Raw genomic sequence first — 25829 nt, 5'->3', positions numbered from 1 at the left:
CTGGGGTGGCCCTTCGTCTGACAGGTTTGCAGCAATGACACGCTCCCTGGGGGCTGGAGCTGAGACCTGGGGTCGAGGTCACCAGCCTGATTTGGCCGGTGGCTCTGAGCTGGCCCAAACATCTAGAGGGGCCCTTTCCAGCAAGATGGGGTTTCAGGGGATCAATGTCACCTCCTACCCTGCGGCCCAAACCCAACTGTAAGGATGAGGTCACCGCACGAGGGGAGAGAGGCCGGGGGCTTCATTAGCTGCGTGTAAGTCACTGCTGCCATCTGTTTATTTAACCAAAAAACATGTACAGAAAGAATGCCCGTCGTGTGCCGGGAATATCAAGATGACCAAAGGGCAGGTCCTTCCTTTAGCGAACCCACAGTCTATTGTAGCAAACCTGCCAGTCAGTGTCAACGTGGATCCCACGACCGGCGGTGGGAGGTCCCACATGAGGGAGGTGAGGCCCTGCGGTCCTTTGTGGGTTTACGTTTCCCTCCCCTCCATAATGCAGTTCTGAGTCTCTCCACCCCTTCGAGGTTATTCCTTTCTAGTGCCCAGAATGGAGGGGGTGGGAAACCAGGCCCTTCGAGCAGCTTCGTTATAAAAATCTGGCGCAGACCCGGCCACGCCGATGGCAGAGGGAGAGTTGTCACATGAGGAGGGGTGGCCCCCACACTCATTTCCCCGAGTCCCGCCCCCATTGTCCTCCTTAGAGGAGGTGGTGCAAATCTCCGAGTCCCGCCCCCATTGTCCTCCTTAGAGGAGGTGGTGCAAATCTCCGAGTCCCGCCCCCATTGTCCTCCTTAGAGGAGGTGGTGCAAATCTCCGAGTCCCGCCCCCATTGTCCTCCTTAGAGGAGGTGGTGCAAATCTCCGAGTCCTGCCCCCATTGTCCTCCTTAGAGGAGGTGGTGCAAATCTCCGAGTCCCGCCCCCATTGTCCTCCTTAGAGGAGGTGGTGCAAATCTCCGAGTCCCGCCCCCATTGTCCTCCTTAGAGGAGGTGGTGCAAATCTCCGAGTCCCGCCCCCATTGTCCTCCTTAGAGGAGGTGGTGCAAATCTCCGAGTCCCGCCCCCATTGTCCTCCTTAGAGGAGGTGGTGCAAATCTCCGAGGATCCAGCGTGTTCCCTCGCCAGGGCTGTTCCCAGGCCTCAGAGCGAAGGCCCCGAGGCCAGCTGGAAGGACCCGGAGAGCGGGTGACGGAGTGACCCCTTGGGGAGCCAGCTGTCCTCACTGCCCGGCACCCCCCGCGGAGCGGCGGGAACTGGTGCAGAGGCTCCTGGCTAGTCCCAGTCAGTGTGGGGTGGCGGGGAGGAGATGAGGGGTGCAAGACCCCGCTTGGCTGAGGTCATAGGGACCCCGAGGCCAGTGGCCAGGGCCCACGGTGGCTGTTGAGGGCCCCAAGGAGGGGCAGGTTGGGGAGGAGACATGGGTTGGCACCACGCGCCTCTGGGTGACACACTTGAATGATCTGGGCTGGTTTATTCTAAGAACCAGCCCGTTTCCCTATAGCAATGGCCACAGGGAGCCAGCTGTTTAACTGGCAAAGACTCAGAGGACCTTGTGCCTGAGACCCAGGGCACAGCTCCGAGGGACAGGATGGGGGCGTAGGTGAGGCCGCGGGGGAGCGGAGGGGGAAGGAGAAAGCAGTGCTGGCCACACAGAGAGGCCTGGCTGTGGGCTCAGCAGAGCCTCGCGGATCAGACCGTGGGGCCTCTGAGGCTAGGAGGGCCTCCGGACTGCCCTGCGTTGGGAGAGGGGCCAGGGTCCTACGTCCCCGTGTTGATCGGTCTTTGATGCTAGCTGCCCTGGGAAGCGATGTGGCATTGACCGAGGTGGCTCTGTTCAGCTGAGGCCTGAGCGGTCCCCACTGAGGGGACAGGCTCTCCTTGGGCGGGGGGTGGGGGGTGCGGGTGGTACCCTCACCCAACAGACGCTCCTCAGCGGTGGCTCCCAGTTTACAGAGCCGAGTCCCATCTGCTCTCCTGGGTGACGGCAAGATATTATCCCCATCCTACTAAGAGCACCTACTAAGTGCAGGTACTTGACCTCAGTTATCTCAGTAGTGATCACAGCAAGCCAGTGATGCACAGCCTATTTATTTTTCCCACTTACGAAGAGGAAACTTGAGCTCAGAGAAGTTCCCTTCTCACTCAAGGTCACAGAGCCATAAAAACAGGCTGAGGGGGCCGGCATTGTCTCCAGCTCCGGGCAGGGGGTAAGAGGAAAATTGTTTTGGTTTAGACTCTTCTGACACCCAATGTGTGGGGTTTCCCTCCGACTGGCCACTCCCCAGCTCGGGACACGGGCTGGGTGGCCGACAGTCCAGTTCTGACATTGTCTGCTCGCTGTTAGTGGGGACCCCATAAGACCGTCCACACTTGAGGTACCTGTGGCTATGAATGGGGGCTTCCCACCATCCCATCTTCCGATTTGATCCTTTGCTTGAACAGCTCATAGAACCCAGTAAAAACCACATATTTACATTCACCAGTTTATTAGGAAGGACACAGATGAGCTGCCGGATAAAGAGGTACCTGCAGTGAGGTCTGGAAGGACCCAAAGCACTGGAGCTTCTGTCCCCAGGAAGTTGGGGTGCGCCAGCCCCTGGCACAGGGACATGTCCACCCACCTGGGAGTCCCCCCAGCTCTGCCGTTCGTTCGGGGGTTTTCGTGGTGGCTTCGTCACCCAGACACGGTCCCTCTTCCGTCCATCGCCAGCCCGTCTCCGCCCCGGGGCTGGGGGGCGGCTGAAAGCCCGGTCTTCTAATCAGGGCTTGGTCTGTCTGGCGGACCGTCACCATGCAGCAGCCCACCGAGCCATTTCACCAAACCAGAGACACTGCTACCCCGGGAAATTCCAGGGGGCCTGGGAGCTCTGTGTTAGACCTTCCTGTTACCACATCTCGTGAGAGAGTGCAAGGGGTTTACGAGCTCTGTGTCAGGAACACGGAGCAGAGAGCAAATACGTATATTTGTGCCCTGGGACCTGGGCCGTAGAGAGCCCCCCCCACCCCCCCGCCCGAACCCTCCTACTCTTCTCACTGGGGTCAGAGCCAGCGGGCCAGCGCACCCAGAACACTGCCTCCCAGCCCACAACCCACCACATCCAGGTACCCGGACCTTGGACTTCCCTGCCCAGCCCCCCGCCCCCCCCGCACCCCCTCCGCTCAGGGTGGCCCTTTTGCCTGGTTCCTTCGTAACATGGACTGTGCTAGCCGCTGGCTCTGCCCCAGGCCGGAGGGGAGGCCGGGGCCCACTCCCTGCAGAGGCTGTGCACACGAGGCCTGGTGCCTCTCTGGTTGGAGCTCAGGTGGGGAAAAGGGGGAGCCGGGCAAACGGGGCTCCCCCGTGCCGCCACTTTCCAGGGCGGAGACGTACGGAGAGCTGCAGGCTCCAAACTTGAACTTCACACTCGCCCCAAGGCCAAGGTCTGGTCATCAAGACAGGAGGGGGACCGTGTTTCATTTAGCAGCCGTGGCCTAGCCCGTCCTCTTGAATCTGTAGCCACACGAGCCTTTGTCCCACCCGCAGGCGGCCCGCCGGCTGGGAGCAGCTCGGTCTTCCCACTCCCCTTCTCCTGGCCTTGACTGTGCCCTGGGGATGTGTGGGGAGCGGACAAACCCAGCTGCCCAGGCACGGCCCAGGTTTTGTTGGGACTCTCGTGAAAGCCCTGCGCAGAGGCACCCCGCGAGCTGGGCTGCGGGCGCCCGAGAACAGCGCTGCGGGGTTTGCTCCTCCGTGTCCGAAGGTGTGGCTGGAGCTCAGTTTGGGGACTCGTGCCCAGTCGTCTGGGAAGCTGGTCCAGCTAGGTCTCAGGGGACCCTCCTCTCTTTCCCCAAACCCTCCCCGGTCACACTCCCCCCCCTCCCCTTCGTTCCCCCCTGGCCTGGGCCCTCGGCCCCCTGCTGCCCGCCTCCTGGGGGCCCGCATGACAGGGAAGGCCTGCATTTAAGTAAGTTTGGCACAGACCTCCCTTGAGCCTCCTCCTGGCTCGTCACAGTGTGCTTGTGTGTCGAAGGCGGGAGGGTCCTGCGAGAAACACATCTCTGTGGCTTTGCTTAACCCAGACTTTACTAAATTTGGTGACGGAAGCTCGTTATGATATTACCAAGACCACGACTGTTTCTATTGCTGTTGTGATTGTTAGCACTAATTGTTCTGCGTATCCCCTAACCCTAACCCTAACCCCTAACCCTAACGCCTAACCCATACCCCTAAACCTAACCCCTAACCCCTAACCCTAACCCCTAACCCTAACCCCTAACCCCTAACCCTAACTCCTAACCCTAACCCCTAACACTAACCCTAACCACTAACCCCTAACCCTAACCCCTAACCCTAATCCTAACCACTAACCCCTAACCCTAACCACTAACCCCTAACCCTAACCACTAACCCCTAACCCCTAACCCTAACTCCTAACCCTAACCCCTAACCCTAACCCCTAACCCTAGCCCTAACCCTAACCCTAACCCCTAACCCTAACCCCTAACCCCTAACCCCTAATCCTAACTCCTAACCCTAACCCTAACCCCTAACCCCTAACCCTAACCCCTAATCCTAACCCTAACCCCTAACCCTAACCCCTAACCCTAACCCTAACCCCTAACCCTAACCCTAACCCCTAACCCTAACCCCTAACCCTAACCCTAACCCCTAACCCCTAATCCTAACTCCTAACCCTAACCCTAACCCCTAACCCCTAACCCTAACCCTAACCCCTAACCCTAACCCCTAACCCCTAACCCCTAACCCTAACCCCTAATCCTAACCCTAACCCCTAACCCTAACCCCTAACCCTAACCCCTAACCCTAACCCCTAACCCCTAACCCCTAACCCTAACCCCTAATCCTAACTCCTAACCCTAACCCTAACCCCTAACCCCTAATCCTAACCCTAACGCCTAACCCTAACCCCTAACCCTAACCCTAACCCCTAACCCTAACCCCTAACCCTAACCCTAACCCCTAACCCTAACCCCTAACCCTAACCCTAACCCCTAACCCTAACCCCTAACCCCTAATCCTAACTCCTAACCCTAACCCCTAACCCCTAACCCTAACCCCTAACCCCTAACCCTAACCCCTAACCCCTAACCCTAACCCCTAACCCTAACCCCTAACCCCTAACCCTAACCCCTAACCCTAACCCCTAATCCTAACCCTAACCCCTAACCCTAACCCCTAACCCCTAACCCCTAACCCTAACCCCTAACCCTAACCCCTAACCCTAGCCCTAACCCTAACCCTAACCCTAACCGCGGGCAGGCCCAGCCGGGCAGGGGCCGGTGGGTCACGCTCCGCCTCTGTGCCGCAGGTGCCTTCCTGATCCCGTACACGCTGTTCCTCATCATCGCGGGGATGCCCCTCTTCTACATGGAGCTGGCTCTGGGCCAGTTCAACCGGGAAGGGGCGGCCACGGTGTGGAAGATCTGCCCGTTCTTCAAAGGTAAAGGCTGGGGCTGGGCGCCCCGGGTGGTCCAGGAACGCTGGTGTGGTGCCCCCGGGGAAGCCCGAGGGTGGGATCCCAGGCAGACAACTCTGCTGCGGGATCCAGTGAGCGCCTCCCCGTGCACAGTTACCCGGAGGGCATTGGTGTTGCAGGAGTAGCTTTGGCCTAGACCGGGGTCCTCAAACTTTTTAAACGGGGCCAGTTCACTGTCCCTCAGACCGTTGGAGGGCTGGACTATAGTTTTAAAAAAACTATGAACAAATTCCTATGCACACTGCACATATCTTATCTTGAAGTAAAAAAACAAAACAGCAAAAACACCCGCATGTGGCCCGCGGGCCGTAGTTTGAGGACACCTGGCCTAGAGAGTCCTCAAACCTGACTTTCCAATCCAGCCCAGTGACGAGAGGAGGGAAATACAGACGTGTCAGAGGTACCCAGCACTCGTACCACTGCTCTCTCCTCTCCCTGCCCTGGTAAATGGCTACACTGATCACAGATCCTTCCGGGCTCAGCCAGCAAGCTGCCTCGCAATCCTTAACACGACAGCCACAGCGAGCGGGTGGCAGCTGGGATAGAAGAGGGAGCCTGCTTGCCTCTGGGACTCCGGGCACACCTGGGGGAAGCGGCCACACACCTGCCGTTTCTCGGCCCCTTTGCGGCTGTGAGAAGGACGTGGAGTAAGAATCCGTGTCTCCCACGCGCTGCTGAGGGAGCTGGGCCCAGGGGGCACCGGGCACCAGTGTGGCTCCTCCGAGCCTCTTCTCCGTGGCCGTGTGTCTCTGAGTGCCTCCTCTGTACTCTGTCCTGTAGGTGACACAGGCTGGCCCGGGACGCTTACAAGACACGAGTGTGTTAGTTAGGAACTATTCTCTCATGTCCAGAAATCCCACTCAGAGTGGCTTGACTATAAAAGAGAACATATTGGCTTATGATATGGTCAAGTCCAGGAATTTCTGGCTAGCTTCAGGTACAGCTTGATCCAGGTTCTTGAATAACTTATCTGGAGTCTCTCCTGTTCCTTCTCAAGTCTGTTTCCATCAGTGTTAGCATCCCCCTCAGGCACACTCTCCTCAGACACTAGGGGAGCTGGCCATCAGCAACAAGATTAAATGCCACCCAGTTGAACAACAAAATAAAACAAAAAAAAATCCTTATGTCATCATAGCTTTATGAAAGGTCCCAGAAATGACTCTCATTGGCTTGACATGAGTCATGTGCTCATCTCTCAACCAATCACTGTGGCTGTGGGGAAGCAGAGCTCTGATTGGCCAGGCCTGAGTCACGTGCCTACAGCTAGAAGAAGAGAGTAAGGGATGAGCCTCATCAAACCTTACAAGATTGGAATACTGAAGGCTTCTCTTAAGCCATGCTGAGCAGGCAAAAAACATGTCTACGCCCGGCAAGGGCCGTAGATCTAGCCCCATAGGAGCTCCGGATTCGTTCAGGAAGATGAGGTTGGCACATCCCGCAGGCGCTTGAAAATAGGACCCCGAGGACACGGGCTGCAGCTCTGATCAGGGAGGGCTTGTCTGTGGGTCCCCAGACGCAGGCCCTGAGACAGGGGTTTCCATGTAAGGAGTTACTTGGGGAGGTGCCCCCAGGAAACCCCAGGAGGGGAGAGGGAAGGGGAGGCAGGCAACAAGCCAGCCCCACGCTGGGCCAGGGGATCACCCCCACGCCTCATTGTCTCCTGCCCGAGGCGAGGGAGCTGGGGCCCTGATGCTCCATGGGGACATAAGGTCCTGGCACGCCTGGCCTGCCCGATGTGCGGGCCTAGGGGACTCATGGGCCAGAGAGAGCCCTCGGCAAAGGGGTGTGGGTGCCTCGGAGAGACAGATGGGGCTGTGACAATCTGCGACAGAAAAAGAAAGGTGTGGGCCGGGTGGGGCAGTGGTTGGAGTCAGCCCCCCAGAAGAGCTGGCTCTGGGCTGGGCCTGGGGAAACCCTGCTGAGCCCCTCTGCCCGCCCCGCCCTCCCCGCCCCCAGGAGTCGGCTACGCCGTGATCCTCATCGCCCTCTACGTCGGCTTCTACTACAACGTCATCATCGCCTGGTCCCTCTACTACCTCTTCTCCTCGTTCACCTTCCACCTGCCCTGGACCGACTGCGGCCACCCCTGGAACAGCCCCAACTGCACCGACCCCAAGCTCCTCAACGCCTCCATGCTGGGCAACCACACCAAGTACTCCAAGTACAAGTTCACGCCGGCAGCGGAGTTTTACGAGTGAGTCCTCCCCCACGCCCTTCCCCCTGTGCTGGGCAGGACCGGAGCCAAACGCTAAGGGAAACCACGGGAGGAGGGGGCACGCCGGCCATCCTCGGTGACGGGCACTGCCCTGGGCTAGGAGCCGAGGGCACAGCCCTGGACAAGGCAGTGGGAGGAGCTGGGGTTCTGGTGCGGAGAGTGGGGGTGGGGGTGGGGGACAGCGCCCAAACACGTCCCCCAGGCCCAGCTGTGTGCAAAGATGACACCCTTCAGCGCGGGGCTGAAGGGACTGGGGGTGCAGGGGCAGCAGAATCTAAGGCTACTTTAGCAGCTTTCTGCTCTGCAGAGTTCCCCTTCCCTCCCCTCCCCTCGCTCCCCTCTCTTGTTAAGCACCCCCCCCCCCCCCCCGCCACCCAAGCTTCATAGCTACCATGAGCCGGGCACCAAGCGTGCCTTCCCATCCAAGGCCATTGAGTCTTCGCGGTTCATGCTGGCGGTAGCTATTCCCATTTCACAGGTAAGCATGTGGGGGCCCAGTTTTTAGGTAAGAGGCAGAGCTGGGACGGGAGCCCAGGTTGTCTGAGTGAAGGCCCTCCCCCGCGCACGGGCCTCCCTCCCGCCCTCCTCGTCCTGCCAGTCTGCCTCGGGTGCATTGGGGGCAGGTGTGCAGGACCCTCTGGGGTGACAGAGTCCATCCCGCGCCCTGGAGCCTGCTTTCGCGAGCTCCCGAGTCACCAAGCCACGGCTGCCTCTGGATTTTCTTTTAATGGCACATGGCCCTGTTAGCCAGATGTTTCTGCTTTAAAAAGTCATCCCCGCTCAGTCTGGGGACCAGCAAGCAGGACTCGGAGTGCCAACCCTGAGGAGGTTAGCGGTCGCTCTTTCCTCTGCGCCTGCTGGCCAGCGCTGTTGCCATCTTGTGCGCATTTAAGCTGAGGGATTGCACCCATCACTCAAGGAAACAAAACCGCTATTCTCTGCAGGCTCCACGCCCGCCCGCAGCCAGACAGCTCGCAGCTAATAGCCACCCTGAGGCTCATCCCTTTCTCTGTCAGAGGGCGCCCTTGGGGAGCACGCCCAGCCACAGGGAACCTCTCCCCCGCCTGATCCTGGGGGAGGGGGAACGCCCCCTCTGCCCTACCGCCCACCAACACCCGCGCTTAAATGTCAAGTGAAACTCAGCCCGTTTGGCCCGCAGACTTCGGAAAGCCTGGACCGTGTCCTTCCCGCTTCATTCTCATTAACTTGCTGGAAAACGGCAACAAACCCAAGCGGCATGTGCTAACAGCCCCCGGCCTGGCCTGCTGGGAGCGGGGGCTGGGTTTGCATTCCTTTGCTGGGGAATCAGCTCGGAGTCTGGCCTTGTACCCCCGGGGCCTGGTAGGGGCATTTCTGCCATCTGATTGGATGCTAGAGGCATTCAACACTTAGCCCATAAAGCAATTCGAAGCAGAATGCAGTCAGATGGGTCCAGCAGCTGATTCTGGTTCTGTCATTTTACATATGTTCCCCCGCCCCCACCTCTTTCTCTCTCTCTCCATAGGAAAGGGGCCTAAGTCAGGGCATCATTTCTGAGTTGGGACCAGCAGGATGGGAAGTGTGCCAAGCAGACAAACTGGGCTGGGAAGTGCGCTCTGGCCCGCGGCGAGGAGCGCCTAACGTGATTAGGGGATGACGGGCTGGCCATGGCCAGGAGCCACAGGCAGGGCGTGGTGAGGGAGGGGTGCCCTGGCCCCGGGCCCACTGTGAAAGGCCTCAGATTCTGAAGGCCTGGTTTTTATGCCGTAGACGAGGATTTCGCAAACTCGAGACTTTGGACATTTGGGGCTGCATCATTTTATGTTGGGGGGGGGAGCGGGGAGGGAGGGGGGACCGTGCTGTGCACTTTGGATGTGTAGCAGCATCCCTGGCCTCTGCCCACTAGATCCCAATGGGAAGTCTCCCACGTGACTTGCTGGCCCTGCGGGCAGTCCTGTGCCCAGGCTGTGATGTACAGAACAGTCCCCAAAGGTGCAGGGCCGCGGCCAGGCAGCCCGGACCCGTCTCCCTCACGGTGCACCTTCGGGGCTGGCCTGTGGCCCAGGCCTTGGGTGTCTCCCTGACCGATGGCGTCTTCCCCGTCCCCGTCCCGTCCTCCTGGCAGGCGCGGCGTCCTGCACCTTCACGAGAGCGGTGGCATCCACGACATCGGCCTGCCGCAGTGGCAGCTCTTGCTCTGTCTGATGGTGGTGGTCGTCGTCCTGTTTTTCAGCCTCTGGAAAGGCGTGAAGACGTCAGGAAAGGTAACGCCTCTGCTTCTCGTTCAGCCGGCCTCAAAACAGTCCATTTTTTCTAGCTGCCACTGTTAGTTGGCGAAAAGAGAAGGTGGAACAGGACGCAAAAAGCCTGGGTTTGCTCCCAGCTCCGCCCCTGTCTCCCTGGGAGACCTCGGACAAATCCCTTCCCTTCCCCACGCCCAGGCTCCCCAACAGTAGGGTCGGGCCTACAAGTAGACCAGGGCTCCCTCACTTTTCCACCAAAGCTCCTTTGAGGACACCCCAAGGGCCTGGGGAAAGCCCGTTGGTCGCCTGCCACAAAAAGCAGCCCATTGGCTGTGTTTGATGGGTCTTCAATTCTGGCCTGACACTTTATGCAAATGTCCCTCCTACTTGGGCACACAGCCATGGCCTCGCTATAAAGCCAGTCACCCCCCTCTGAATGCTTTAGTAAACGAGAATGCCCTAGAAGATACCTGTGTGGCCTGGGGCTGTGTACTTCCTCTGACACAGTGCTGCATGCCCCCGAGGGTCCAGACATCCTGGGGAGAGGAACACGGGTTAGGTGACCTAGGAAGGCCTGGCCAGAGATGGCATGCTGAACCTAAGGGTCAATTCCCCGTGTAGCCAGCCCCTCAGGGTGGAAGAAACTCAGGTCATGACCCTGTTGATTCTTGGGCTGAGCAGTGTCATGGGAACAACCACCCCGTGTGGACCCAGGGGTTCCAGGTGGAGCTTGACTGCATGCAGGAGGATGTAGCTGGAAGCTGTTCTTTCCCGTGTTCTGCTTAGCCCTTGCTGGGTGACAAACCGCTCCACGATAGAGTGATGTGAAATACCAACCATTCTACCATCGCTCCTGATTCTGTGGGTTGACTGGGCTCAGCTGGATGGTTCTTCCACTCTCTGTGAGATTGCCTGGGCTACGTATGTGGGGGCTTGGCTGGGCTGGCATGTACAAGACAGCGAACACGCAATGACAGTTGATACTGGTTGGGGACTCAGCGGGAGCTGTCAGCCAGAACATGTTGGGGTGTTTCCACACCGCCTCTCCATGTGGCTTGGGCTGCTCACAGCCTGGCAGCCGAGTTCTAAGTGGGTGTTCCAAGCAGACAAGCCGAGATAGGCAAGCATCTCTTCCAGCTTCTGGGTGTATCATGTTGTTATTGTCCCCGTGGCCAAGAAATGTCTCGGGATGGGGTGTGGGTGCATTGGAGGTCACCAGGCAACCATCCGTCATCATCAGGTAGACGTGAGTTTGTGAGACACTTCATTAGATAGACAACATTTTTGGAAAGTGGGTGGGCCGGAGTTCTCTCTGACAATCCTCGAGTTCTTGGTCATGCCCCTGAGAGCAGGGGTAGCAGCAGGGGACCAACAGCCAGTGGAGATGAACTCTCTCAAGAAGAGCTTGAAGTAGAACTTCCTATCAGTGGGTTGGAGACACAGTGTCTGTCCCAAGGAAGGACTCAATAGAATGCAAGTCTGGGAGGAATTCTGGAATAGAGCAAAACCAGGCTAAGACCAGCACCATCCCAGCATCAGACACAGAGCAGGTCTTCAGTGAATGTTTAAGGGAGGATTAATGAGGAAAGGAGGAAACGAAGGAGAATGGGTGGAAGGAAAATAAGTTTGAAGGACCTTCGTGAAATGTTCTGTTGAATTCAGTTCAACTTAGTAAACATTTATGGACACCTACTGTGTGCCAGGCTCGATGCTAGAACTAGTGATGAAAGAATTAACAAGCTAGTTTCCTTCTTCTTGCTTTAGAGGTCATGTGGTCATAGGTAGGTGTGGTTTCTTGAGTCTCTATCCAGAGACATCATGTGCATCCCGCTTTAACGGAACATTAATAGTCACAAACTATTAAATATGCATTAATGGTCACATACTATTGTATATCTTGCTTTTTAAAACGAACCTTCACCTTGGCGATAGTTTCACATCAGGTAGTCAGGTTGTACTTTAGCAGGAATACAAACTGTGGGTTTTTAAACTCATTAAACCGATTGCGTGGGTCTCCACAAACACGTTTACAGAAAGGAGGAGGCCGGACAGTAACAGCGTGCGTTGCACGTCGTGTAAAGGAAGAGCTGCCCGTGGACTTGGTGTTTTAGCAGAGCGCCTATATCTCTACGTGTATTTTGTCTCAATACAGAAGGTATTCCGTACCATGAGGCCTCATGTCACAGAAATGTAAGAGGCTGCATTAGCCGAGGAAGGAAATTCTTTCTACCGGGAGGGTCTGCAAGAAGGTGGCACCTGGGCTAGGTTTCTAAGGACAGGGCAGGTGGAGACAGGGTGGAGGGAAGGGGTTTTCAATGGGTGGAACAGCCTGAGCAGAGGCAGAGGTGCGGAGGTCCAGGCCGGCCTCGTCCGGCCTCTCCGTGCCTTGCCTGGCCCCAGGAGAAGGGCTGTCCTGGCCTCTGCAGGTGTAAGAGCCGAAGGTGTCGGAGCCTCACTAATGCCCCTGGCCTGGGGGTGGGGCCACCCCAGGCTTCCAACGCTGCGCCCCTAGATTAAGTTCCCTAAGCCATGCCGGAGGGGTAGAGCCCGCCCCACCCAGTTTAGCACTTGGCCAGGGCGGAGCGGGAGTTGTCTGCAGGGAGAGTGATGCTGAAGGGAGAAGGAGCTGAGCATGCTCAGTCCCTCTGTGCAAAGGGACCTTCGGAGGAGTCATCACCCCGGGGGGAGTCACGAGGGGTGGGCACCCGCGAAGCCCCCCACGTGGAAACACGTCAACAGAAGCCACAGTCCCCGTTTGCGCCAGGGCCCCCGCCCAGGGGGAGGGACGTCACACGGGACGTTCCTGCGCCCGGTCTAATTGTTTGCGTAAACTGGCCGGGAGACAGACAGAGCGAGCGTTGCTTATTTCTTCCAGACTGCCTCTGGAACAGGGCTCGGAGCGTTCCGCAGCCGGCCCCACAGCCGCAGAGCGGCCGAAATGAGTTGCACATGTTCACACTTCCCGCCTTGGCACGCACACACTCCATGCCTGGGAAGATGTTGGCTCCATTGCCCGTATGTGGGACGGTGGGGGGAGGGTGCACTGAACCAGGGAAAGGGGTTCCCCCAGACCACACACTTGGTGACCTTGACCCACGGACCACCTCAGGGCCGAGGGTGGGGGTCTGAGTCAGGAGGTAGCCCCCAGGGAGCCGGGCTCGCCATCCGGGGGTCCTGCCTGCCTCCCCATCTCACAGCCCTTGGCTGACCTGGCTCGTAGCAACCACAAGCCTAGTAAGCCGGCACCTACATGTGGAGCTGGAAGATACTTAGGGGCCATCCACGCCCATCTGCTTGTAGAAATGGGGAAACTGGGGCCGAGAGAAGGACGGGGGTTTCATAGTGATCCTTAGCAGGGCCAGAGTTAAACCTGGGTCTCAGGTATACAGTTGAGTGAGTGATTGAGCACGTGGCCTGGAGGTCAGACCACCTGGGTTGGAGTTCAGGTGCTACCATTTCTCCTGGGTGACCTCAGGATGAATGATGCTCCCTCGGCCTTAGTGTCCCCACCTGCAAAGTATTAATGGCGCCGGCCTCCAGGGCTGTTGGGAAGATGGAGTGAGGGGTCCCCAGTGCAGGGCTGGCAGATGGAAATTGCTCAATAAATGATCCTCATCCCTCTTTGTCCCTGTCATCAGTCCCCCGGCCAGTGCTCAGTGTGTTTGTTTATATATTTATTTTAAAAATATTATAAATATATTTTTATTGATTTCTGAGAGGAAGGGAGAAGGAGAGGGAGAGAGGAACATCAGTGGTGATGAGAGAGAATCATTGATCAGCTGCCTCCTGCACGCCCCACAATGGGGATCGAGTCCACAACCCCAGCATGTGCCCTGGCCGGGAATTGAGCCATGACCTCCTGGTTCATAGGTCGATGCTCAGCCCCTGAGCCCCGCCGGCAGGGGCAGTTTGTGGAATGGGAAGAGGCACAACACCCTCTCCACTGCTGGCAAAGTGATGGGGTCAGGGGGGGAGAAAGCTGGACCAATCCACAACAAACGAGTTCTAGAGTTTTTACAAGAAAGATCCTTTTTGTTAACGTTTGAGTCCAAGGCGTAATCCTAGCCAAGTCTTCTCACTAATTTGTCAACACAGGCTGGCCCTGGCTGGCTTTAGTGACCCTCGGGTCCCGTTACGAGGAATAGCATCATTTGGGTATGAACAATGAATGGGCTAAAATATTTACAGCTCGGCATTTTCTTAAGTAATATTAGTGTGTACCCCTCGCCCCACGAATCTTAGGATGTCTCCATTGTTAGTGCAAATGTCCCTGAACCCCAGTTCAGGGGATCACCAATGAGAAATCACTGGAGGTTAAATTCGTGCAGCTTGTATCATCTCTGTGTTAGGGGAGACCTTAGAGCTGACCTGGAGCAGTGCTTCTCAACCTTTCACGCTCATAAGAATCACACAGAGAGCTTGTTAAAACTCACATGCCCGGGTCCCTCCCTGAGAGTGCGATTCTGTGGGGACGAGGCGGGAATTGCATTTCTGACATGCTCCTGGGTGCTGCTGCTGCTGCTGCTGGCGCAGGGGCCTCACCTTGGCCTAGGCGATCCTTTGCCTCATGCCTGGATCCTAGCAAGGCTCACACACCTGCAATGACAGGGACTCCACCCCTTCCCGGGCAGCTCACTTCCTCTTTAGAGAGCTCTGTTCATTAGGAAGCTCTTCTTCTTATGGAGCCTAGATCTTCCTCATTGGGATTATGAGCCGTTGAGTTCGGCACCCTGGAACCATGCAAATTCTAACCTCTATCCACAGAAACACCACCGTGGAGAAGAATTTGGATTTGAGGTGATAGAAAGCAGAGTCTTCCCCTGGGACCTGATGACTCTTGCCGAAACCAGTGGGCCCTCACTGTTCTTTTCATCTCATGCTCGGAGATAAACCAAGTCTGGCTTCTCATGGCCAGAGAGTCACTGCAAGTTGCAAATTTGGGAGCAGAGGAGCCTGGAGTGGGGCTGACACAGCGCAAGGGTCCCTTCCCTTCACCCAGTGTGCAGACAGGGCGCACATGAGCATGAGCAAGCTATTGGCCAAAGATCCAAGAGCCTCCCCCTCAACACAAGCTCTTAGGCAGTAGAACACCCCTGCCATCGATTCTGAGAACTTCCAACAAGACTCCGATCGTTTACTTTAGACACATGTGCGTGGGCAAAGCGAACTCCCCTTTCTTGATGCTTGACTGCAGTCAGGGTCAGCTTAGTCATGCCCTGGTGTGTTCCTGGGGAAACTCAATCCATGTTGGAGCCTCAGGCATGGCCAGTGCAGGGCTGCCTCCAGACCCCAGGGGAGACCCCTTAGAGTCAGACCAGGGATGTGGTGCTCTGGTGGGTGGAGTGGTGTTTGGCTGGGCTGGGCAGTGGACCTGCAGCTGTTGACATGAGTTGCAGGGGAACATGGCAGTTAGGACCCAGCGAAGATACCGTGCCTGTCGCCGAGGAGTTAGGCCAATTTGGGAAAATAAATCCAGGATTGGTGGGAGGCCGTCCAGATGCAATGACTTCACTTTCTAAGGCATGTTTTCCTCCTCGTTTGTTTTTGGCAATTTGTCCTTGTTCCTACGCCCCTGGGAGAAACAGACATCTAAAGCCTGTATCTGCAAAGACCCCCCATGTCCCAGGGGAGGGGTGGGGGAACAATTGGATAACTTGAAACAGAGGAGCCTAATTCCTCTGTTGCTTCCCTCAGGAGATATAAACAACCGCTGGTTCATTTCATTACTCCCTGAGTCATTTGTTTATTTATTCCTTTATGCATTCGTTGACTAACTTAGTCATTCACTAACCCTCTGATTTATTCCTGACCCACTCACTCATCTGTCTACCCACTCAACCATGTACTCACTTACCCATCCAGCTATCCACTTAACCATCTACCCAACTGTCAATTCAACCATCCATCCACCCATCCAACAATTCTGTCATCCACCCATCCAACCACCTGTCCATCTATCAATCCATCTATTAATCCATCAGTCCAATCATCCATTTACAACTGTCCACTCCTTCATCCAACAAACTTTTGCTTTAAATATGTGGCATGTGCTGGGGATACAGGCTTGAAAACGGTGGCTGTTTTGCTTCTCAGGAGCTCATGATCTGGTGGGAAAGACAGATGAGGAGGATAAATCCCAGCCCTGAACAGAGTTATGGGAAACATATGACTTTACTTTCTTCATCTCCATTTTTGTGCAAAGCACCTTACCCTCAGGCCTGTCTCGGGGCTTCCGTTTTCTCCCGACAGATGTGTAAAGGCCCTGGGGCTGCCTCGTGGCGGGGCTTTGGGCTGAGGGGCTGTCTGGTCCTTAAGTCTCGTGTCCTCTAGTGTTTCTGCTGACTCTTCCATGGGTTAGGGGATCCCCACCCCGAGCACATGTCTACTCCCTTCACCTGCCTGTGGCTCCATGTGCCTGCAGCAGTGACCTGTGGCCTTGACTGCACATTTACATCATCAGGGGGAGCTTCCAAAACATACCGAGGACCTGTGAAGTCAGAAACTCTGAGAATAGGGCCTGAACGTTGACCTTTTTACCTATAACACCCCCCATAGTGTTTCAGGGTGTAGTCAAAGGCGAGAAGGAATGGAGAGGAAGCCTCCACAACCTCCCCTCTCCCCACCTTTCTTCTCTGCTCCTCCACCTTGGGCAGGAGGGGGGAGGGGCTTCTTTTTAGTCTGGGGAGCATCTCCTGCTTTATGGGTTTCCTGGATAATGAACTTTTTCCGTGCCCCAGAGGCAGCCCCTCTGTGAGGAAGGAAGGCCAGCGTTCTGCTTTCTGCCCAGCCTCACCCCTCCCTGGGCAGTGAGCTTGGGAGGATGTGTTTGAATGAGGGTAAAGGAGAGGGGAGGGAGGGAGGGAGGGAGGGAGGGAGGGAGGGAGGGAGGGAAGGAAGGTAAAGGGTATGATGATGGGGGTGCTTAGCTCTTCCGGGGCAACTTGAATGGGTCAGGAGAGCGGCTTGTGGAGGAGGAGGTGTCAGGTGCCGTGAAAACCTGGTCTTTGTCCTCACGCCCGTAGCTCTGATGGCAGCGCTGTGCCCAGTGTGGCTGCCACGCCCACTCGGTTCTGTTCACTCTGTGCTGGGGTCCAGCCCGGGACCAGGCCTGGAGGGGGAGCTCGGGGCGTGTGCACTGTGTGGAGGGTCGGGGATGCTTGCGTGGCTCCAGTGGAGAGGCCTGTGCCCCGGGGGCAGAGCCAGGCTCACGGCGAGCTTGTCCGCGGCAGGTCGTGTGGATCACGGCCACGCTGCCTTACCTGGTGCTGTTCGTGCTCCTGGTCCACGGCATCACGCTGCCCGGCGCCTCCAACGGCATCAGCGCCTACCTGCACATCGACTTCTACCGCCTCAAGGAGGCCACGGTGAGTGCCGGGACCCCGCCCGAGGCGGGACCGGGAGGGCCCTCGGGAAGGCAGCCGTAGGAACTCTGGCCCCAGCTCTGCCCCCAGCTCTGCCCCTGCCTTGCTGGGTAGCTGAGAGGACCCTTCCTGGCTGGGCTGGGGCTTCTCCACCTGCCGGTGCCGGTTGGATTTGCACCCGTAGGTGTCCACCAGCCCGCCCAGCTCTGATGGTCTGGGGTTCTGCGGTTCTGTTGGGCCTTTGTAGACCCCTCTTTTCAAGGGAATAATGCGGTGTCCTGGGGTTTTACCTCTACCCTGTGCCATGGGCCCCCAACCCACCTAGACACCCCAGTCCTATTTCCACCCTCTAGTCCCCAGCGCTGGCCTTTGCCACCATCCCGTGATGACAGTGTCAGGGGCAGCATTAGCCACAGGGAGGCCTAGACCCGCCCCCCTCCTCCCCACAGAAGCCTGGACAAGATGACCGGGCGCAGAGGCCGGGAGCTCTCTAGCACAGGGCCATGGGTATTTATCACATCGTTCGCAGACCATACAGAATTATCAGCTTAAAATGTAGTCTGCTGTACTCGGCCAAACACTTGATTAACTCACCCCAATGCCTTGGCAGGGCCAGACCAAATGATTTCGAGGGCCTCATACGACCTGCGGGCCGGACGTTCCCCACCCCTGCTCTAGCATCTCCTGGTCTTGGGTGGTCATGAGGAAGCTGACCCTAGAGGAACTTAACTTGATATCCTGATTGTAAAGAACGTTCATAAACTAGCCGTCCCGGGCTGTGTAGATGGAGCGAGGGCAAAGGGCCATGACCATCTCAGGAGTTATGGACACGGCTTCTTCAGAAAGGGGGTCTGTTTCCTGGCAGCTCCTCCCAGCCCACACAGGGGCAACTCCTAGGGCCGGGGGTTACTCCTTCCATCTTCTGAGTGATGCCAGCGCCTGGCTGGAAGCCTGGAGATCTGAGCCAGCTCCGATGGGAGACCTGCGGCCATCGCCAGCTCAGACCCCATTTCCCTGGTCTCAGAGCACCCCTGGGGCGCCCTGCCCCCTGGGGTGGGGAGAGAGGCCCCTCCTCACAGAAGTAGTGGGTGATGGCTTTTGTCTGCTCGCCTCAGGTCTGGATTGATGCTGCCACTCAGATATTTTTTTCCTTGGGGGCTGGATTCGGAGTCTTGATTGCATTTGCCAGTTACAACAAATTTGACAACAACTGCTACAGGTGAGACCCTTCTCTCAGCTCTGGAAAGCTCTGAATCGGGATGGACGGTGGCAGGGATGGGAGGCGGGGCTCTGGTCTGGGACAAGTCAGCTTTTCTCCTGGGATTTCTTCCTCTGTGAAATGGCCTCCTGGGTGTTCTCTGAGCGCCGACATGGCCAGTGGGGTCCTGATGGACTCATTTCCATTCAGGGCACCTCTGAGCCAGATGCTGGGGGAGAGGACGAGAAAGTGGAAGCCACTGGTGCCGGGAGATCCAAGAGATGGGCAGCGGGGACTGAGGGACTCTGTGTGGCTTTCAGAGCAGGCAGCACTGTCCGTTTGTCCATCCGATGCCCAGGCAGGCAAGGGTGGGATGTCTAGGCTGGTTGCATGAGCGGTGAGTGCCTGGCAGGGCATCAGAGTCTGCACCTGGGCACACATGGGGCCCCCATCGCTGTCTATCAAAGGCTGAGGACAGACCCACAAGCCCTCTAGGACAGACCGAGTGGGATGAGCGGGTGCCCAGGGGCAGGCTGTAGGAAGGCTGAGGAAATGGGCGATCAGCCTTCTGACGGGGGTTGGCGAGAGCATGGAGGACAGTTAGGGCCGTGACCGGCAGACACGGGATGGGGGCATGCGTGGTGGGGAACAGCCGAAGCAAAGCGGGGGGGTGATAGCTTGTGGGCAGGTTGACTGGTCTGACTTGTCTGAAGAGTGCGTATCAGGGGCTCATGGGAAATGAGCCTGCAAGAAAGGTTGGCTCATCTTAGCAAAGCTCCCGGGTGCCTGGGTGAGAAGTTGGGAGACACTGGGGAGCCATGGCAAGTCGGTGGAAGGAAATGGTGACTCAGTTCCCCAACAGGAATTTGATCCCAGGCTCTGGTTTCAGAGTATTTCATCCAGAAGCTGTTGACCTGTTCCTGCACCTGCAGGTACTCAGGCAGTTAGGGCAGGGCCTGGGCCCCCAGGACGGCAAGGCCACTGGAGGCGTCTGAAGCCGCGGATCCCATAGGTGGTCCAGTGGTCCCTGCGCAGCGTCAGGAGAGTCAGGCGACTTGAACTAACAGGGATTCTTCCCCCCCCCCAGGGACGCCCTGCTCACCAGCACCATCAACTGCGTCACCAGCTTCGTCTCAGGGTTTGCCATCTTCTCCATCCTCGGGTACATGGCCCATGAGCACAAGGTCAACATCGAGGACGTGGCCACTGAAGGTGGGTGGGCAGACCCAGTGCGCCGGGGAAGCGGGGCTGAGAAACCCGCCTCACTCCCGCTGCCCAGCTCTGCAGCCTGTGGGACTGAGGGCTGGACGCGGAGGTTTCCATCCTGCCCACCTGACGGACCCTCTTGCAGTCTGTCTGTGGGAATTGCAGGCAGTCCCGGGCCCCGCGGAGGTGGCAGGCCCGCCCTCTGCGTGCGTGTAGCCGGACAGCGTTGGGAGCATCCGCTCTGTGCCAGCAGCCCCCGTGCTGAGCACGCGACATGCCTCCATTTAGTTCTCACGAGTGAGAGCGTGAATAGACCCACTTTAGAGATGAGGAAGCTGAGACTCAGGCTAAGTTGCCCCAGGTCCCCCAGCTCTGGGCCTGTGTCCTTTCCTCCCGTCCCCATATTCTCGTGGCCACAGAGGAGCTGAGGCCTGGGAGGGGCTGCCTCGAGTGGCCCCGACGAGCTGTGAAGTAGAGGCTCGCTGACGGCGTGCCCGAGGGTGTGAGGCACTGCCTCTGGTCTGCCCCGGGGACGGACCAGGTGCCACGGACTGGCCTGGCCCACGGCGCCTTCAAACGCTCCCCTCCCACCTGCAGCTCAGACCCCCGTCCCAGCAGTGATGAGGCCTGGGTATTTCTTGCAGGAGCCGGCCTGGTCTTCATCCTGTACCCGGAAGCCATCTCCACCCTGTCGGGGTCCACCTTCTGGGCCGTTGTATTCTTCATCATGCTCCTGGCTCTGGGGATTGACAGCTCAGTGAGTGACCCTGCCCAGGACCCGCCCCCGACACACAAACACACATACACACACACACACGCCATTGGGCCTGACCCAACACGCACACGCACACGCGCACATGCACATGCACATACACACGCACACACACAGTACTCAGCCTAAAGTCCCACCATTCAAACTCCCAGTGAGCAGTCCGTCCCAGAGGCCCTATTTAAATGCAAACAAGGACGTGAGCCCTCACTCAAAAAGGCAAGACATAGGCCAAAGCCAAGACCAATAGAAACCCATTGCATCCTGGGAATCAGAGTGACCACCGATGAGCCAGCCCCCCCCTCCCCCACGCAGACGGGACCCTGAACCAGGCGGGCAGGGCGCCTCCTCCCAGCCAGGCTCCTCCCGTGACAGTCCGTCACCAGCAGCCAGCACAGGCTCAGGGGCCTCCTTCGAGGCTCAGAGCCTTTGTCTCACGCACCTGTCGGATGAGACCGCCTGCCCTCCTTAGAGACCTGTGTGCCCCGTAGGGTCAAACCTGGGCGTTCACAAGAAGTCTCAGAGCGGGGCTGGCCGAGGGGTTTCCTCTCTGCCTGTCCGTGGGGACATCGCCGGGCAGGGTGCTGAGAAGGGTCTGAGGAAGGAACCCTGATGTCCCTGAGCAAACGCCTGCCAAGGGGCGAGGGGCAGGCACGAGGCTGAGCTTGGTGCCTGCGTGCGCCTGTCTGCCCTCCCAGGCTCGGTGTCACTTAGGCAATCACATGACTGTGACTCATTTGAGGCCATAGAACACATGTGCCGTAGCTGTGGGCTAGGACCCTTCTCGCTGAGGGTGGAGCTGAGGTGACCACTCGGCGGCCAGAACCCCGGGCAGAAGCTCTGCCTGAAGTCCCAGCTCTGGGGCTCCGCGCTGGCGGCCGCGTCCTCCCGGAGACCCCGTTGGTGCGCTATTACCTTGCCTGGGTGGTGGGCATTTTGCTTCGTTCATGCTCCTGTGGGCTTATCAGCACCCCGGGGCTGAGCGAGGGGCAGGAGACAGGGGCCTGTCCGTTAGGGGAGACGGCGCTAACTCTTCCCCCGTCGGTGCTGCGTCCTGAGTTTGGTTGGGGAGGGGGCAGAAGCGTGTGAGAGGCTAGTGCCTGCCGATTTCCCCAGAGCGGCAAGGCGGTCGGTGGGAGACCCCGGGAGGCCCCAGGGCGCCCCTCCTTCCCGCGCCCACCTTCCGGGCTCCCTGCAGATGGGAGGCATGGAGGCCGTCATCACGGGCCTGGCCGACGACTTCCAGGTCCTGAAGCGACACCGGAAGCTCTTCACGTTCGGCGTCACCTTCGGGACCTTCCTCCTGGCCCTGTTTTGCATAACCAAGGTGAGAGGGGCTGCGCTGGCCACCTGGCTTGGGGGCTGCTTTCCCGCGGTCAGACGGTCAGACATTGCCAGCCTCGTGGGTGGGGCCAGATGAGCTCAGGGCGGGGCCAGGCACCCTCAACCCTGTGGCCTGACCCCTAGGGTTACTCCCCTGTGTCCCCCCCTCCCCCCCCGCTGTCATCTCCCACCTCTGAGCACGAGGACCTCCAGGCACCCCTGGTGTGAGAGCAGCAAAAGTCCCTTGACACCCACCTCGCTTTTTCTGGCTGAAATACCCACCCTCAGGCCCGTGACTCGGAGGGCCTTTGTCGGGACGCAGATACTGACATCAGGACAGTAGCACCCAACCCTGTCCCCCGCGTCCTCACACTGGGCGAGAGGGGCCGGGACCGGGGCCGGGCTGTGGTGACGGACGTAACCGTCGGTGGCATGGCCAGCCGTGGCCTCAGGCTCCTCCCTCCCTGCCCAGGGCGGAATCTATGTGCTGACCCTGCTGGACACGTTCGCGGCGGGCACCTCCATCCTGTTCGCTGTGCTCATGGAGGCCATCGGCGTCTCCTGGTTTTACGGTGCGTGCTGGGCCCCGGGCTCCGGCCGACGTCTTACCCCAGCGCAGAGGGCCTTCCGTTTCCATGGCAGCCGCTGGCCGGTGGCTCGTCTTTGCGTGAACCCCCTTCAGCGGGTGCTGCGAAGGCCCGAAGGCATCGGTGTCCACTTTTAAAGAGGAGCTCCAGCGCGGGGGGCCGGGGGGGCGGGGGGGCTCTGCTGGCCGAGCCTCATCCCTGCTCCGAGAGGTCCCTGTTCCCTTCCTGGCCGGCACATGCCCGGGGTGGTGGCTCTAGCTCTGGGCGGGGCGTGCAGGAGGCAGCCCATCGATGTTTCACTCTCACATGACACACACAAAATGAATAAAAAATATTTAAAAAAATAAAAAGTAAAAGGGAACTCAGGAAGCTGCTGCTCCCCAGGTAACTCATTCTAGAGCAGGGCCGCCAGGCCCAGCAGACAGGAGGCCCGGGGCCCAGTTACACCTGAACGTCAGGTGAACGCTGCGCGACTGCTAGTGCGTGTCCGAGACATTGCACGGGCCGTCCTTCAGCCGAGGCCGTGCCCGCCGTCTGAGGTTCAGGGTACCGGGGCCTGTGCTGTAGCTGGCGCCCGGCTCTGCGGCGGGACGGGGAGGGGCGATACCAAGTGCCCACGTGTCTGCTCTGTTTCTTCCCCGCGTGGCCCATCCCAGGGTTCCTCCTGCTCGCGGTCTTTCCTACAAACCGGGGAGAGGTTTCGGGGTGAGCCTGGGCCCCTCCACCAGACTGAACTCGGGAAGTCTCGTGTTTGAGAGCGTGAACAAGAGCGGAAATCCAGGCTTCGGAGTCAGGCTGACCTGGAGGGTGGCCTGGGCACGTGCCCGCCCCTCCCCGGGCCCTGTCTCCCTCTGAAAAATGAATCGGGGGGGCACGTGGGTGACATCTCCGTGAGAATAAGTGCCAGGTGTTGCCTCCCTGCCCTGGGCCGGGCCCTGGGGGTGGGCAGCAGGGGCGGCCGGGGCTCTGGGGCCGCGGTGACAGGCCTGTCCGTGTGTGTGTTCAGGGGTGGACAGGTTCAGCAACGACATCCAGCAGATGATGGGGTTCAAGCCCGGCCTGTACTGGAGACTGTGCTGGAAGTTTGTGAGCCCCGCCTTCCTCTTGGTGCGTAGTGTGGGGGTGCACGTCCTGGGCGAGGGTGCTGTGCGGGGGTGGGGTGGGGTGGAGTGGGGTGGGGGTGGGGGGCATCCTGGCTTCTTAGGGGAGGCAGTTCTGGGATGCAGAGCCCTGCCCACGCGGGCAGGACACAGGGACGCTCAGGCCGCTGACACCATGGGGACACCCACCCCCGGGGTCTCCAGCCGGGGCCAGGACCCCGGCGGCTGTGTGCCCAGCCTGGCCCAGCTCCAAGGTCACCTTTCTTTCTTCTCCTTTTCTTGCTCCCTGTGTCTTCGTTGCCTTTTTGTCATCATTTGCTTCTTGAATCTTTTCTCTTTTCCCTCCTTCTCTGCCTTCTCCGCTCCCCGTAATCCATCTCACACTCCTCCCTCCAATCCCTCCAATTCCTCCCTCCTCCCCTCCCTCCCCCCCCCCCCCCCCCCCCCCCCCCCCCCAGTTTGTGGTGGTGGTGAGCATCATCAACTTCAAGCCGCTCACCTACGATGACTACATCTTCCCGCTCTGGGCCAACTGGGTCGGGTGGGGCGTCGCACTGTCCTCCATGGCCCTGGTGCCCGCCTACATCGTCTACAAGTTCCTGAGCACGCGGGGCTCCCTCTGGGAGGTGAGCTGGGCCCGCGGGGGCGGGGGACAGCGTGGGAGGGCATCTGAGTCATTCCTGTGGGGGTGACAGACTCCCCCCACCCCCGACGCCGAACCCCAATTTCCACATTGGTAACCTGGGGACTGGAATGCGGATCTTGAAGGAAGAGACAGTGCTTCGCACAGGGCCCGGCACATGGCTGACATTCTACACGTGTTCCCGGCCCCCGTTCATGTGGAACTTTAGGGCCAAGTAGCAGGTGGCCCTTATCTCGGGGGGGGGGTGCTGGGCCCCTGGGAGGGTGTCCTGGGCCTCGCTGAGGCCTCCCCCTTCCCCACCCTCCCCCAGAGACTGGCCTATGGCCTCACGCCGGAGAACGAGCATCACCTGGTGGCCCAGCGGGACGTCCGGCAGTTCCAGGTGGGTGCAGCCGGGCCTTTCGTGGTGGGGCCGCGGGGAGGGCCCTGGCAGGACCCCACGCCAGAGCCCCAGAGCAGCAGCGGGCCGTGGCTCCCGGGGTCTGGCGTTAGGGTCGGGGCCGGGCTGTCCTCTGCCCCTGCCGGCTCCCGCTGGCCTCTGCGTCTGGGTCCGGGCAGGCACAGGCCACGGCTCTGCTAAGCTCTGTCTGCACTGCGAGTTGTCCCCAGGGAGCATCACCCAGCTAGCTGAGGGCGTCTTCTCTGGAAGGAAGCGCTGTGAGCACATCAGTGTTAGGTGACCTGAGTCCTACCTTCCCCTCAGAAACGGCCTGCCAGGGGCTGGCGAGGGTCCCGGTGAGCCCCCTGCTGCAGACAGGCTGTGCGCCTGGGGGCGGCTCCTTCGCCCTTTAGGGGTGTTGGTGGCAATGGGGATCAGCCTGCACGCCCTCGGGGTCCTGGAGGGAAGGGGTGTTTCCTGCTGCTTCTGTGCTGCTCCCAGCTGGCCCGGGGTCCTCCCCGCCCTCCCCCCCCCCCCGGGCAGACGCTGAGGCCGGGGTCTCTCTGCAGTTGCAGCACTGGCTGGCCATCTGAGCCTGGCCCCGGAGGAGGGGAGCCCGCCCGCCAACGTCCAGGTCCAGGCGCCCGCTTCGCCGCCACCCAGACGCTGTCAGGGACCCCTCTCCCGGCCGATGCTCCCCGACCCCCTTCCTCCCGTCCCCGTTCCCCATGAGTCCGTGACCTGGTTTTCCTTCGCCTTCTGTTCGTCTGCCCGGGCGTGTGAGCATGGACTGGTGAGCCTCGGGGAGAAGAGAGGTGGGAACAGGAACGCTGACTGCTGTGGAACCCCTTTTGTTGGGGGGACGTCGCACTCAATCCGAGAGCCAGCCGGCCCCAGCGGAGCCCACGGCTCGGGCAGACTCCCCCACCACGTCTGCTTGTCCTTTGGGCCAAGAAGAAACCCTCGGTCCGCCCAGTCGGAGGGTCAGACACCACCCACCAACCCGACCAAGACGCCTGCTGAGCTAGGGGCGGCCCACACAGACCCTCGTCTCCTGCCCCCGTCCCCCCACCCCCACCCCGGCCACCCTCTGGTGTCTGACCGTGGTCAGGGAGCTTGGGTGAGGTCTGTGGAGAGATGCTTTGGGGACCTCAAACAGAAATCTCACCGCAGGTTTTCACTCTGGCTGATCTGAGTCAGAGGTGCGTTCTGGAACATCCTTCCGGCTCCGGGCGGTCAGCTGGTCCAGAGCCACGGCTGTCATGGGAAGAACACAGATGAGCCCCAGTGCGCAGCCTCTACAGAGGTGCCAGGCAGGCCCCAGGAAGCCACGCGAGGCCTCGCTCTG

General features: G+C 59.2%; 1 protein-coding gene across 1 annotated transcript in view; it reads left to right on the top strand.

Annotated features, from left to right (window-relative positions):
* Window positions 1-25558, top strand: part of SLC6A2 (solute carrier family 6 member 2) — a 28036-nt gene extending 2478 nt beyond the window's left edge. Inside the window, exons 2-14 of the mRNA XM_079800495.1 lie at window positions 5311-5442; window positions 7435-7672; window positions 9798-9936; window positions 17145-17279; window positions 18392-18495; window positions 19562-19686; window positions 20325-20437; window positions 21648-21776; window positions 22245-22344; window positions 23366-23466; window positions 23918-24085; window positions 24413-24484; window positions 25051-25558. Of these exons, the coding sequence (XP_079656621.1) occupies window positions 5311-5442; window positions 7435-7672; window positions 9798-9936; window positions 17145-17279; window positions 18392-18495; window positions 19562-19686; window positions 20325-20437; window positions 21648-21776; window positions 22245-22344; window positions 23366-23466; window positions 23918-24085; window positions 24413-24484; window positions 25051-25074 (1580 nt within the window). The 3' untranslated portion in view covers window positions 25075-25558. The remainder of the gene's footprint in view (window positions 1-5310; window positions 5443-7434; window positions 7673-9797; window positions 9937-17144; window positions 17280-18391; window positions 18496-19561; window positions 19687-20324; window positions 20438-21647; window positions 21777-22244; window positions 22345-23365; window positions 23467-23917; window positions 24086-24412; window positions 24485-25050) is intronic.
* Window positions 25559-25829: the final 271 nt, after the last annotated feature.

Source organism: Cnephaeus nilssonii, assembly GCF_951640355.1.
Source record: "Cnephaeus nilssonii genome assembly, chromosome: 20".
NCBI classification, from domain to species: Eukaryota; Metazoa; Chordata; class Mammalia; order Chiroptera; family Vespertilionidae; genus Cnephaeus; species Cnephaeus nilssonii.
This window is presented reverse-complemented; position numbering and strand designations above follow the sequence as displayed.